The sequence below is a fragment of the Cyrtonyx montezumae genome, unplaced genomic scaffold (genome assembly GCF_038088225.1).
Source record: "Cyrtonyx montezumae isolate F1298 unplaced genomic scaffold, pur_monq_1.0 scaffold_5, whole genome shotgun sequence".
Lineage (NCBI taxonomy): Eukaryota > Metazoa > Chordata > Aves > Galliformes > Odontophoridae > Cyrtonyx > Cyrtonyx montezumae.
In genome coordinates, this window is record NW_027072056.1 from 5,820,303 (window position 1) to 5,836,049 (window position 15,747).

A 15,747-nucleotide genomic window follows, 5' to 3' on the forward strand; every position below is an offset into this window, starting at 1 on the left:
AGCTAAAAGCAAGTCTGTTCAGCTGTGACAACACATTCGGCATGAGAAACGTTGTAGAAATATTTTTTATTAATTTTGTTTTGACATATTAATTTTCTCCATTTAAAATCAGGTATCCTGGATGCTATTAGAGTATAATCTTCCTTTTACTATCATTTAAAAGCCTTTGTTCTTTTTTCAGGGAGTTTGTTACAGGGGAAGATCTAGGCAGAGCTACTGCCTTAATTTAGGGTCCTGTCATAATTTTCTACTAAATGTATCTCAGATTTTAATGAAGATCACATTTAATACTACTATAATTCCATGGGGTAGTTTATTTAGGAGTTAAAGCATCTTTAGGCTAAACTATTTATATGACTTCATTTAATATATAGTACATGTGACCTAAGATTAAAAAGTACACAACCAAACTGAACTCGATTCATTTGAAACTGCTTCCTGAACAGATTCTATAAGCAGCATGTGTTGTGGTGTCTGCAGGCAGATAACTGGGAAAGAAAAAAATGAAACCATTTTGCAGTTGTAACAATAGTACAGCAATTATTATGCACTGCTGTATCAAAAAGAATAGCAAACTACAAGTGAGATTTCTGTTTTTCCTGTCTTTTCAATAGTAATTAGAATTGGGTGAGGATTTTCGGGGTGTTGTTGTTACATTAAGACAGGAATTTAGTTCTGCTGCCTGCGCTGTGTTACTGATGTGTTGCTGATGTGTCCTTCAGGGGTGCTCAGAGTAGGATGTCACTACATTATGGGATGTTCATATTAGAGACAATGCTTTGTAATTAATTGCTAATCTGACCATCAGAATTTACTTTCCATGACAGAAGCACTGTCCATTTAAAACTCTTCTACTGCAGCAATAAAAACTAATGCTTTCCCCATAGGTTAGGTCCTCCAGCTAAAAGTCCTCTGAGTTTTCCAAACAGTGAAGAGGTAACTTCTTCTGCAGTGAAGAATTACAATTGTTCTTACTCTATTAATGAGAATGAGAATAAAGTGCAGCATCAAGAGGGTATGTGGATTTTACTCAGGTCACATAAAACAGATCAGCATCAGATGACTGACCACCAGATTGTTCTTATTCCTCCTGTTAGCTTTTACAATTCTGTTTCACTCTCCTAATCAATACAAACAAATTAATGTTAGCTTATGCTGGAGCTCCACATTGCAGGATATAATGCTGGTAAGTTCTCCTGAGTTCATTGTTTTTGATTCAGTTCATCTGAGAACATAGCAAATGAACCTTTTTACAGAGTAAGAAATTTCTTCCATTAACCCAGGGTTTATACATTGTCACTCTGCTCCCTTTGCTGTTAATCATTCAGTGGCAAAGGCAACCAGAGAAGAGAGCAAATTACATGATTTGGTAGTCTAATTAGTTTTCATACCACAGACTTCCCCCAGCCTTCTCTCAAAAGGTAAGGTCTGAAGTTCATACCTTCACCCTCTGAGAATGGGTTGTTTCTTTATGTAGCATTCCCAGAGCCTTGTCAGGAAAGCTGTAACAGAAGTCAGTGACTTGTCACAAGGTTATACTGTAGCTTACCACAAATGGAAGTATTCTCTAATAATGCCACCCATTCTAGAGTGCTGGAGTACTTCACACTGCAATTAGTTAATGCTGGTTTCATTGTGCAGGGGAAGAAGCCTGTCAACAGGCAAACTCTGATCAAGAATATAGCACCAGGCTATTATAGTATCTGTTTTCTAAATAACTTCTGTTTTCTGTTCTATTTTTCTTTTGTATTCTCCTGTCATTTTCCTCTCTCCTTAATCTAGGCTGGACACCAATTTTTTAGAATTCTTCTGAGGAATAACTTTATCTTCTGAGCTTTCTATTGACATATCAATCACAAAGCTGCAGTCAGATAAACTATTTACTCTTCAAGGCAGGAGATGTGGTAAGAATTAGAAGGGTGAGAGGGAACAGATCACTGAGGGCCATACTGTGGGCAGTACAGCGGCAGTGTATCATGCAGTGTTGGATTTTCCCCAGAAGTGCATCCTAACCCAATGGATGATGCCTTGGGGATGGTGTAGACTGCACCTAGCCAGGACATCAATGAAGTGAGACAAACATAAAAATTAATGCAAGATCACCTTGTCAGATTTCAACATAATGTGACACTGAATGTCTGAATACCAATGCTTCTCTTAGTACCAGTGCTATTTCCTCTCTGTTGCTCTTCTCATCACAGTCAAGATGCAGCAGATTTTGATGCACTTCAAAGACTGTGCAATTTTGGCTATAGCAGAAATATAAACATGTGAAAGATTATTGTAGGAGGGTGTTTTCTTTGAAATCTGAATTTGTGCTCAATCTATCTATTCAGCATAGATATGATCCCTTACTTAATTGCATTTATGGACCTGGGAATATGCAGTAGAGTAGGGATATTATTAGAGTAGTAGAGATCTCATCTTTTCATGCAACATTAGCATAGCTTGGACTGTAGTTTAATATAAAGTAAATAAAACTTTTCCACAATTGTATCATTTCCCCTATACCTTTAGGAATAGTAAGTATTCACTGGCTTAATTGTGAGGGATTATAGAGTATCCTCATATCTTGAGAGAAATTATCCTAAGTGGCATAATTTATACAAAGCCTTTGATCTATGGACCTATTGGATAGAGATAAGTTAGCATACGAATAATTAAGAAGGAGCCCTTGGTGTTCTCTGTACTTGTCCTATTTCCCATCATGCTTTAAAGGCCAAAGCTTTCTGCATAAGGTCATCAGGTTATGATGGTTATGATGTCTACCAAGAGCAGAAGAAATACTGAAATAATGCCAAGCTTGTTGCGTAATTTTCAGGGTAATTTCTAGATGAATTATATTATTTAAATAAAAGAGAGAAAGAAAGGTTTATGTCTGTAACTGTGACTCCACCTGAGATCTGTTAGGTTTCTCTTGTTAAACAGACAATCTACTTGACGTGAAGTTAAACTCCACCCCTGAACTGCTGTAATAAGGAGATTGGATGAAATCTGAAACTTGGACCTGGGGCATTCAGAGCCAAAATGTCTTGCAGCAGCCACCTCCCAGGTTCACACCAGTCCTTCTGTTGGGACCCTGAGTAATCCACTGTCAATTAATTATCTGGCTCAGTATAACCAGACTTGAAAACACCTCAGAAGAATCACATCTCAGTTGGAAATAATCTTTAATCATCATTTCCAGTGAAAAACTCACTGTGCTTAGACTGCCCTGATAATTACTTGCTCATTATTAGTGTAGGGCAGAAGGGCCTAAAAGATCTATGAACTCAGTAATGTGACTTGTTGAGATTGAGAGGTATGCCTGTGCCTTGGAGACTGGCAAGCAAATAGGAACAGCTCTTGTGTTTCCAACATCAAAACAAAGCAACTGAATTAAGTGGTAGACAAATTCTGTCATGCTTTTTATCAATCCAAAGTGAAATCTGAAAAGAAAAAAAAATAGCTTCAAGAAAATATCTTGCATTTCATTAATGAAAGCACTTTAAAATCACGAAGTCTAAACCTTGAGAGTCTTCACTTCCTCCTGGATTGTGCAGTGACACGTAACTGAACTTCCATGTGGCTGCGGTCAGAAAGGACTTTCTAGATGACAGTCCTTAACCCCAAAATTGTGACTTACAGAGATATTTTTGCTGTTTAGAAAATGTATGCTGGAAGCTTTTGTTTTTTTCCATGTCTATAAGGGATTTGTCCCAACTATCAGCACACAAGCAGGACAGGTATCTGCAACATATGCATTTGAAATTATGTAGGTTAATTCTATGTTTGGTTTATTCTGTTTGCAATTTTGGGCACCAGTGGTACATATGCTTGTGACTGTTGGGGTATGTGTCAAATACAGTAATATTCTGCAATGTTGCTTTCATTGGCAGCTTCTTCACTTCACTGAGGGCTACTGTGTGGGTGCAGCATATGGCCTTTTGTGGGGTCTGCATCCTCCTCTACCCTGTGCATCCTACTGTAGTGTGCTGAGGTGCTGGGCTTGGTGAGAGCACAGGTACCAGTGTGAATAGCACAGGACAGAAATCGAATTCACAAGTAGTCCTAAAAGGATCCTTGTGGGAAGGGAACCTAGTGTAGGAGGTGCCCCTGCCTAATCCTGCCTCTAAGGTGAGAGCAACAGCATGGTGCAGTAGTAGCCCCAGTCAGTCCTAGTTGTCTAGATAATTCCAGTAGCAACCCTTGCTTTTTCTGGCAGTCGATTCTAAGCTCTGTGTATATATTATGTGTTAGCTGTCTTTTCTTGGAACAATTGTCTGTTGGTTTCAACCAGTGGGGAGACAAGCAGATCATAGCAGGACCATTCCTCTGAACATTTTGGTGTCAAGAATGTGTGATAAAAGAAGCAGCAGCTGAGATTTGGAGTGCAGAGTCTGTAATGAGGATAAGTAAGTAGCATTGTTCTAAAAAGTTTTTTCAGCCTTCTGTACATCGTGGACATTCACCTAACCCCCTGACTGACAGTAAGGACAGTCAGCATTTCCCTTACTGTTCACTACTGAAGTATCCCCCATGAATTAATGTCTACAGCATATTAGTCACTAATAATCAGTAAACAGAAAGCTGAGTGAAACACAAGATGCTAGGCGGTTGAGAAGTAGTTTTTTTATGTATAATGAAGGTCTTGATACTACTGTACCACCTCTGTGAAGCTGAGTTCTATCTGTTTAAGCTGTATGGGACTGATAATTTGCTGACAAAGCACATCAAGATAATGTACCTCACTGAGCTGAGAAGATTCTGAAATGCTGATGTAGAAGAATATGGAAATGCCAACATGGTGCAATTATAAGTGCTGTGATAAGAGTCAGATGTAATGACATCTATTCACCTTACTTAGCAGGTATATCATTTTGTCTTTGGCTCTAGCAAAAGGTGCTTATGAAAAGCTTATTTGGCAGCCTATTCTTTCTAATTATGTATAAGATAGTATTCATTCTTTAAGCGTGCGTTTACAGTTGCTTGTGTTTATTCATGTGCAGAAAGCTAGTTTTTCATGCTATCCTGAATTTACAGGGGCATCCTATGTAAGACACACATAACATTCAGAAGACCTCTAAGCTGTAATTAGTACTCAAATAATAGCAGTACTTCCAGGGAAAGCAACAGGGATGACCAGAGCCTACAGTTCTAGGTGGAAACAGTAGAAGACCTTGGTTAGCCTGTCAGAGGAAAAAGTATGGTAATATTTTGACAGCTAACATTCTCTTTATGAATAAGCTTTCAATCCTATGAAGATCAGTAGCCAATGGAGTCATTGTTTAAGGAGCCTTTGTCTTCAGAAGTGTTCAGAACATCTCAGGCACTTCTCTAGAATGGTGGAGTAGAGCAGATCTTGTCTTGGGGCTAGTGGAGGGATCCTGCTATCAGTTGTCATGCTGCAGTGTCTTAGTATGAATCATCCTGCTGTAACTGGGCATAGATAGTTTTGTATATTTTCTTTTCTGATACAACAGGACAGTAGCTATTCTCAGCTATTTTTCACTCCCAGGCTGAAGATAACCACTTACAGAGCTGCTGTGTTCGCACATCCACATTAGTGTGTCAGTTTGGATCAGGAGTGCACTTTCAACAGTCCCCTGATCATCCCCAGTTCTCTGCTGATGTCCACATGGAGCAGTGTCTGAGCACATGAACTGGATTTGTGCTGGATGAAACTAACCAGCTGTGTGCACCAGTCATGTGCTTACAACATCTGAACCAAAAATAAATGTTTTTTGTTGATGGCATCTGAGAAGAATTAGTCTGAAATGAAGTAACTGGAAAAAATAATTTCAAGCCTGCAATTTCTGTGCATGGATGTAAGCACCAGTCATGCAGCTGTGTAGGTTCACTTCAGCTGGTTGGTATTGCTTGTACTGCCCGACTTAGCCATAGCACCTAATTCTTTGTTTTAGCTTCTTGCTAATTGCTTCATACATTTTTAGGAGCTACTTTCATAGTTAAATACAGTAGCTTATCAGAGACTGCTTCTCATTTTATATCTCATCAGAACTATTGAGATCTGCTGGCACACTTACTGTGGGTTTCTAAATTTCAAAACTCCAGGAGTAGTGTTTGTGTTTTAACCTTACAACTTCTCTTTAGAACTATGTGAAGGATATGAGAATATGAAGCTTCAAATCACATCATGATTCCTTTCTTCTATAAGGTTTCACCTGTTCCTGTCATCATCAGATACTTTATTATTAGTGACAATATATACTTTTAAAGACCACGCAAATACATAAATGTAATGATATTTTTGGTGAAGTACTACCATCCACGCAGGGTACTATTTACCAGATAATTGTCTTGATAAGGCCTAAGTTACAGTATAAACTGATCCTTTGCTTCAGATATTGCAGATGTGAAAGGGTCTATGAAAGCTCTAAAAAATTTGGCCAAGTTTACTGTACAACTGACAGACAAATGAAAGAACAGAAAAAAATTCTCTCTCTGAGGATCTTTCTTTGAAGTAAAAAGGTAGCAGTTTGTACTGTAATCTTAACGTAAAAGAACAGAAATGTCTGCTTCAGTGAAGAAGCAGCGTGCCCAGACACCTTTACTCTCAGCACAACAGCATGTATTTTCCTTAAGGAAAATGTTGTGCTTATACTGCACAGATTAAAAGAGATGGCTTTCAGGCAGTAACAACAGCCTGAACTGAAGCTGCCACTGTATCCCCTACTCGTAATACTGTTCCACGCGCAAATTTTCAAGTTAAAGTTCAAGCCTGAGGTATTTTGCCTGGCAGAAACCAGTTATTGGGCACTGAAGATACAAACACGGTGAAGATGAGTTATCTACCAATTAAGCAGCTTATTCACTGCTAATCCAATTAGTCTGCACGGCCTCACTATTGCATGGCTTTCTTGGTTCTCTCAGCTCAAGGTAGGCAGTAATTCACAAGATCCGATTCAGTGAACGCTTGCAGGAAAGACAAGCTCTAAAAATTCTCCTAGAGGAGAATGAGTAAATCACTGAATATCCCAAGAGTAATTTAGATGCTATGATCACTGTTGCAGGCAGTATATAATCACATTTTATTGACAACTCCTAAAGATCAGTCTTCCTTTGAAGCTGCATACAGTGAAGCTGAATAAAGCACTGCTAGAAGGCCTAATGCAGTGTACTGTGATGAGACCTGATCTAGCACCAAATGAGCTGCTTTGGGTAAGGTACTATAATCCTTTTAGCACGGTGCTGTGTATTAGCATGCAGTCAATGCTCTGAATTTACACCATATTCTTAGAAACAATAGTTTGTAGAGAATGTCATGTTGTTTACACACAGCACACCTAGGACTGTCAGAGCTGGTTTGGGAAGAAAAAGATAAAGGCTGTATAAGAGAACTTCCAGGAGAAAACTTGCAGATATAGTTTCTGCATAAATAAATGTAAGGCCTCAAACATTTTTTGAAGTTCATGTTTGATTAATACTCTCATCAATTCATTTTTGAAAATGCTCTGCTTCTTTGGGCACAGATTTGGGAAGTCATCTTTCATCTCAAACTATATGTTATCCAGAGCTTTTTAAGCACCTGAACACAGTACTGGAAAAACACTGACAATAATCTTAGAGACAGGTTGCTACTAACTGCCATCCATCAACCCACAAAGCAATTCCACTTAGCACAGTAAATGGAATTTATTAAACTGGATTTCAACTCTTTTAAGTGTATGTTAAAAAAGCATGAATTATTTGATGCATGTTTTCTGAATTGGTAACAATAATTATATTTTCTTCACTGCAGGAGGTGAAGTCACCAAGCCTCGGTTCGCTCAGTATTTCCATGGCAGCCTAGCAAGTCTTACTATTCGTCCTGGAAAAATTGAGAGTCAAAAGGTGATTTCCTGTTTGCAGGCCTGCAAGGAGGGTCTGGATATTAATTCACTTGAGAGTCTTGGCCAAGGAGTAAAGGTAAGGAATTCAATGATGTCATTTATTAAAGATGATTTAGGAAGTGAGAAGCCAGGGTTGAGAGTACACGCAGTACAAGTGTGCTCCCAAAAGCAATGTGATTTCCCATAAAGTCATGCAAAGAAAACAACAGAAGAGCTATGACGCCGCAAAGCAAAACATTTCCACAGTTTCAAAGGTAGATGCTCAGAAAGAAAGGTGCTGAAATGTCATGGTCTATAAGATTTGCCAAGTCATGTTCTCATTCATGCTTATTTTCATAGTCTTACACACAGTTGCAAAGAATTACTGAATTTTGATCTCCAACAGCTTTGAAGCAATGCAAAATTGTAATTGGGATAGCTTTCATCTAGGGGCAGAAAGAAGTTGCAGTGTAGAAGGTCTGAGAAATTCTGAGTGTACTCCAAGAGGAAAACTGGATAACAAAAAATTAAGAACTCCAAATTTTACTTTTTCATACATGTCGTTATCATCAGTATTATACATATGACTGTATTCTCTGATCTTGTAACACTTTTTCTAAGGTTGGAGAACAGAGAGTAAGAAATTCTGTTTCAGTTGACATAGTGGCTAGATGGCTTTCCATCCATTAAGACAACTTCTGTTCTTTTGGGTATGCTTGTAGGATCTTGAATATCACTGTCGTAATGCTTACACACAAAGAAATCCATTTTAAGGTGTCCCGTACCGACCCTGTTATTAGATGATAGGTATTCTTCTGCCTAAAGTGTATACACAATTAAGCTGTTTCCTAGTACACAAACCTTCTGAAGGACCATCTTCTGAAGGAGCTGAGCTTCAGATTCAAGTAACCAGGAAGATAGTTTGGCCGCAGATTGTGCAGTCAGTGAAACAGCACAGGTTATTTGGTCATTTGTTTTTCAGGGCAGAGGAAAGTGGAGCTGTAACACCTGATCTGAATTATGCAGTGGAAGTGCCACTTAGTACATTTCATTAGCTAAACTTTTTGTTTTACCAGACAGGAGACTGACCTAAATTAAAATCCAGTATCTGTCTAGGTGATAAGTTACAGTGGTATAATATAACCAACATTTCTGAAAACAAGGGTAAAAATGTAAATTGAGGGCACAAGGTTAAGGAGGAACTGTGGTAGCTCAAGCTATTTTAAATATACGATGCATACAGTGAGGAACTAGGGTTTTTTGGAACTTGAGGCATATATGCATGCCACTAAGTTCTTTTGCTGCAGTTTTACATGAATTGAAGAAGTCTTTATGTGATGCATGTTTAAAAGCATAATATTTACTCCCCTTTTTTCACATTCTGAAATTTATGAGTGTTTGAATAGTCTGTTTTTTCATGGACTTGGCAAACTCCAGGATGCCTCCCACTGCTGCCCAGTGCAGGTGGTTGGTTTTCTTACTGTTCTAGCAGCAGGGTAGAAAAAATGAAATATTGTTGTCCTCTTCTTTTTTGTAATAATCTTCAGAACATTTTCTTTTTCCAAAGCATGATATTTCTTTAAAGTAACTGCTTTCATTTTTATTTTCTCAGCCAGATCAGCAGTCAGTGTAACAGCAGGAGGGCAAAAACAAAAGGAGCAGTCAGGGGTAGATCGTGGTAGGGTTTCTTATCAGTGCTGGCAAAAAGAAGCTCAGATGAAAGAGGAACATTTGGCACCTGAAGTTCAACAGAAAATTCCTATTTTCTTGTTCGGAAATAAACATACATGATCTCACATAAACTCATTGCACAATTATGCAGGTTCTGTGTAGCTTTTTACATGGTGCTTAGCAGATTCAGTGTTGGCAAACTAATATTTTGAGGAATTTCTGCTGGGCACTTTGCACGCACTAAGCTTCACCCCTGCAGCTATGTGGGAAAGAGCAATGTAGCTGTAATTCAGTTCCTGACACAGCAGCATTGGACTTAGGTCTGCAGCCTCATTTTCACATATCTGTAACAGCTCTCAGAGACACTGTCTAAAATGTTGCTATTTTTAGCGTTTTTTAATGAGAAAGACAAAAATGGCTCAGACTAGGGCTTTCTCCAGTCCCTTTGGCGGCATTCCAGCTGTTCTGGCAGCTGAGCTATTAAGTTAACTAGCTAGCTAGAGCCTCCTTCTGCTCATTTTATTCTTTTATGGATAGAAAAGAGAAGTGTATGTGGGCTGTGACTCGTGTCATGACTAGTCTTTGTTAAAAAATACCCTTCAGAGCATTATGACTTTCCAGTGCAAGCTTTGAACTCAGTCTTCTGTGTTCTGTTCGACAGAGAACCCAAACTTTGTTTTGTTCTCCATAGTCTATTTACTCATTTTTAAACCTCTGTCTTTATAAGGAAGTGTAGACAGTCATTGTGTGTATATAATAGAATATGCCCAAATATTTATAATCAATATCCAGCTTTGCAGTGTGAGAGGAGGGTGTATTTCCTTGTGTTCCATGCTTTTTTTTTTTGTTGTTCTGTGCTGTCAGTTGTGGGGTGCAAAATTAAAGGGGCTAATCTGCTTTTTCTGCAATGCAGATGTTTGCTGAATGAATTAAAAGACCAAAAAAGTGGAATCAGGATGAGTCATGTTAAAGATAAAAATCAATTGCTTGCTATGCAGATACAATAGCAAAGTTTCTGGGTCAGCAAAACTGCTTTGAGTTCACTGCAATGATATAGAGAATAATCAGGGCTACAAGAACAGCCACTGACTTTGCAAGATTTGTTAGCTGAGATTAGCAGCTGCCTTTGTGCAAGCAGCAGTTCATCTTAAATCATGGCACCCTTATTGATCATGAGACAGAGACAGGAGAATCCCCTTTATTTTTTCTGACAGTAATGAAGATGTAGGAGGGAAGCATTACTTTTTTGTTGTTGTTGTTGTTCAATCATGTTGAAAGAAAGACAGTCCAAAGTAAAATTAAATAGAAATTGGGAAAAATATATTTCTACATACTATTCTTGTGGAAGTCAATATTTTTATATGGGGAATGCCAATGACTTAAAAATGTTACATAGTGGTGATAATAACAAAGGTAGGGTTACATCTTCAGCTCTACAGCTGCAGAATTAGTATCACCAAAGTAGGTAGTATTGGGCAAAATACAACAAACTTGGATGAATTTACTATAAAATTGATTAGTGCAGTAGTAGATGACAGACCTGAAACATTTTTGGGGTAACAATACACATATTCAGCCAACAATAGCAACTAAGAGTTGCTTTATTTTCTTAAATCATTAGATTTTAATCTTATATCTAGGCAACATTCAATAAAAATGTCTCATTTTATACTCTGTACCCAGTACAATAAATACTAATCATATGCATTTCCCCCAGTATCACTTCAACCCTTCCCAGTCAGTCCTTGTCATGGAAGGAGATGACATTGAGAATATAAATCAAGCTCTCCGAAAGGTCTCTTACATCAACTCTAGACAGTTTCCTACTGCAGGCGTACGACGTCTCAAAGTCTCATCTAAAGTCCAGTAAGTTTTAATTCAGCTAATCTGATTAGATTAGAAATATTTTTGGCAAGTAAAAAGGAGAATTGCGAAATCATATTTTGATGTTATTGAGCAAAAAAATATGAATTTCATTTACTTTTGTGCTGATTTACTTTGTCGTTTTCCTTTGATATTTTCCTTTCAAGAAACTTTTCTTTGAATGTAATGTATTTGCAATCTGTTTATAGTCCAGAGCATCCAATCTGGACTGGAGAGCATATGCATTTATTGCATTCCTATTTTAATGATCATTAAAAAAAAGTTAGAGTTTCTTCCAGTATACACAGAGCTGTGTCTTTTTAAAGGAAGCCTATTACTTCTTACAGACTATAGAGCTGCAAGAACATTTGTAACTACGCTTAAAATAGTCTTTGTCTGTCTATATCCTCCTGTGGTTCTCATCACAGAAGTACTGATGTTTGTTGTTAAGCAAAAATCTGTGTCCTTCCATTTTCATGCAAGAATTGTGGCAGAACCTACACAATAATGTTTACAGTTCTGTGTAATGAAAGAGCCCTCTGCCACTCCTGAGCTCTCACAGGTATGTCTCTGTTAACAACAAGTAGGGCGGAGCATCAAGAGCAGGTTTAGAGAGAGAACCAGCTAGTGACAGATACTCAGTGCGGTTCTTTACTAGGTTTATTCTGGTGCTGTGGGCTGACTGCACTGTGGAGAGCATCTTCTAATTTAGTGTCACTAAGATGGAGTTCAGTTTGCACACCCCAAGGCTGTCTGTGACGTGCAAACGTGCTGTAAGGTACAGATTGTTTGGAGATTAACTTGAGAGCTCACTGCTGATACAAACAAAAATGCTAATGTAGGTCCCACTAAATACTAGGGAGTGCCAGAACGAGTCCATGACGGGTCCAATTTAAATGGGTCATAAAGCTCTTTTACTCACACATGAGAAGATATTCTGTTATGTTCACTGGATACTGCTTTGAGAATTTTAAGTTTTACTACACATAGTTGTCATCATCTAGTTTTGTTTTTTTTCCAATCATACACTTCTTTGTTAAATGTCAAAAAAAAAAATCAATTCTTATATAGAACTTAGTAAAGATAAAGCTTGTCACAAAGCTCTTTGCAATTTCAGTAGTTGTGAATCTGGGCAGGGATAGAAGGAACAGAGCTGTTACTGTTACTGCTAGCCCGTATACAGTTGCATGTGGTACTGATGCATGTCCTTAAGTAGCACTGTCAAAGTAAGGAACTAGCTGAAATAAGAAAATTAAATAATAAATAAAAATCAGGTGAGTTTTAGAGAGTGCAAGTGCCACACACCTTTTATGTGCAATGTGTTATATCCAGTTAATAAACACATTTTTCAGGTGTTTCGGTGAAGATGTCTGCATTAATATCCCAGATATTGATGCATATGTGATGGTGCTTCAGGCCAATGAGCCCAGGATTACAATAAGTGGGATGGACCATTTTGCTAGACCAGCTGCACAATTTGAAAGTGAAAGAGGTGTCATTCTGCTGCCTGACATCAAGATTGTCAGCACCGTCACAAAAATGGAGCATTCAAAAGACAATGATGGAGGTTTGTGGACTTCTTTTACATTTTGTTACTTACTCAGTAATATGACCCCTCACGTTTTTGAAAGGGTAATACAAAAAGGTAGCACAAAGTCGCTTCACCTGAATTATTTTAAGCCACGTTAGTCAACAGCAACGCTGTGGTGAATGCGTTCACTTAAACATATCAAAAAGTGAACAAATCCCTATTTATTTGATAGACCAGGATGTGCTTCTGAAAAGGCAGCTTCCTATTTAGTATTTTGTCTACTTCAGAGCAATTCCTATCCACTCTTCTGTTGACTAATGTATTCCCATTTTTGTAACCAGATTTTATTAATTTTACTAAGGTAGTGGAAAGTGCTTACTGACTGTAGTTGGAGTTTTAGTCTCTTCTTACACTTCCAGCTTAGCTACTCTCTTCTGGATGATACCTAAGTAACATGGTCCTCTTGTGACTCAGTTTCCCACTTACATAATGAAAATATAATCATTTGCAAAGATGATTTTCAGTGCTGAAAGTTTATTCTAATCCTGTAAAAATGTGTGTGCTACTGTTTGACGTTAGGTGAATATTTAAAAATATAAATACAGTTTAAAAAATTTGTCTAAAGGAATCATCCTTTTGAATTATTCTGTGCAAGGTAAGTGAAAGTCCTAGCAATCTAATGCATCTTTGTAAATATTTTGTGGTCTACAATAAGCAGCCAATAGGTGTACATTTCTTGAAAAGATAAAATTATTAATGATGTGCAAGTGTGGGAGCATAGATTCCCTGAAGCTATTTCCTGTAATAATGCCACTCATAACTTGCCTTAAATTGCATCTGTTCTCTGAAGGCTGGAAAGTGCATTGTATCACAGTACCAACTGCATGCAATTAAGGTATGTAAAATTAATTCCTGTGTGAAAAGAGATTAATATCCTTCATTTAAGAAACACTGTGTATATGATACTCCACATTCCTAAATATTTTGATGTCTTCAAAACTGTTCAGTGAAATAGGAACTAGTGCCCTCCAGTTTAGTTTATAAATTTTGTATATCCCAATTTTTCCTAATACAATTGTTGCCATCATTGTGGCTGTAGAACTTCTTCTTAACTTACTTAAAAAGCCTGAGGCCTCACCTTCAGTTGGAACATAGCAGCATTACTTAAACTATCGTTTAATTGCCTGGGAGTCAGGTATGTCCTAATGTGCCACCTGTTATTTGTATACACTAATAACTAAAGTGAATAGATAATAATTGGTTTGGGGAATAACTGTTTTGCAAGTGATTATTCAGCACTGCCTCTGAGTTCCTGTACTGTACAACTTGCACTATTCTTCTCAATCCAGATACTGTCTGACAGACCTATGTACATAACAGAGATAGCTGTAAATTTTCACCTATATCTGGCTATTCCTATTTTTTGATTTTACTAGGAAGTTAGCAGAGATGCACGTGGCGAGGCTGAGGAGGCTAATGTACTCACCCAGTATTTGCATTCACATTACCAGTCAGGTCTGTCTCTCATCAAAAGCAGAGCAGGCAGTTGTCAAAGGCAGCAGTGTGACTATGGCTCTGAGGCCTTTTCAACCTTTAGGAGACTGTAGGAATGTTGAAGTGTTGCTGCTTGTGCTGCTGCCTTGGAGATCAGTGTGACTCAGTGTGACTGAATGTGCTTTCACCCTTTTGTGTTCACCTGGTGCTTGTGGTAAGAGCAGAAAACTGAGCAGTGAAGGTTTTTCTCTTCCTTTGTAACCCAGCTCTTCCCTGTCTTATAACTTCCCAAATAATGGTCTAACTAATCAGGATTAGTAATGTTCAGATTTGCCTACCGAGCAGGTTTGATATGGCTCTGATGTTTTTAGCACAAATTATAACTGTTTCCAGCTCTGTAGTTAGGATTCCCAAATTCACTGTACAAGGAGTTGGGAATCTAAGATGTGAGATTTTTCTACCTATGCTTTGCTTACCTACATACTCTCCAAAATGAAAATATTTAAATGGGTGTTGTGTTCCAAGACCACTGTTTTTGAGTCTATGGCATCTTCAGGGAGCTGGTTCAGCAGGCCTGCATGACCTTTTGTGCTATGTTTACCACAGAAAAAAAATAATACACTGATATTTGACTTTTATTGAACTGATAGAATTATTTTTTTTTTTAATCAAACTTATGAAGGCTAGTCACTTTAGGACTTAATTTCTGTAGGTCATATCATACAGGCCTTTTATGATAATCCCATGATGTTTTTGGATAGATAGCATAGTGTTCTCTATGATGAAAACTCTATTAGTCATAGAATAACTGTGAAAATCATCTAAGCATTGATATATTTGACATTTGTAATCTTCAGTACCAATCCGAAATATCAGTACTGAAAAGCAGAATTGTTAACATGAATTTATTTATTTCCAGGATCAAACCTTCAGTGCTGCACATGACTTTACTATAGAGAAATATATTACACAAAAGTTTATCTTCTGACTCTGTGTGTTTGTAGGCCTTCATCACTGCAGCACCTGAACAGGCAAAATGCTTCTCTTTTGATTTGTTTCAAGTGTACCATGCTTAGTATGAGCAAAGAAAGAACAATTCAGACATCTCTGCAAAAATTTTTTTTCTGTTTGTGGTATATGCTATGTGTTCACAGCCAGTAAGCCAGTGGTCTTGGAGGAAATGCTCCACAACTTGGATTTCTGTGATATTCTGGTCAGTGGTGCAGAACTAGATCCTGAACAGGAGTGTTTAGAACTAGATCGTTCGGAGCTTCAAGGAAAACATCTAGATGCCACAAATTCCACAGCAGGATATTCAATCTATGGTATGTTCATGGACTTTGCTTTCCCTTATTTCTTCCCACCGAAAGTTACATC

The 15,747-nt window shown here is 37.9% G+C and overlaps 1 protein-coding gene across 2 annotated transcripts in view; it reads left to right on the forward strand.

Annotated features, from left to right (window-relative positions):
* CLSTN2 (calsyntenin 2) overlaps nt 1-15,747 on the forward strand; it is a 167,000-nt gene that overhangs the window by 145,370 nt on the left and 5,883 nt on the right. The window contains exons 9-13 of one of the 2 annotated variants that reach the window (XM_065748311.1): nt 7,742-7,908; nt 11,200-11,348; nt 12,698-12,912; nt 14,416-14,424; nt 15,525-15,695. In XM_065748311.1, coding sequence (XP_065604383.1) covers nt 7,742-7,908; nt 11,200-11,348; nt 12,698-12,912; nt 14,416-14,424; nt 15,525-15,695 — 711 coding nt within the window. The remainder of the gene's footprint in view (nt 1-7,741; nt 7,909-11,199; nt 11,349-12,697; nt 12,913-14,415; nt 14,425-15,524; nt 15,696-15,747) is intronic. The other variant, XM_065748310.1, reaches the window with a different exon arrangement.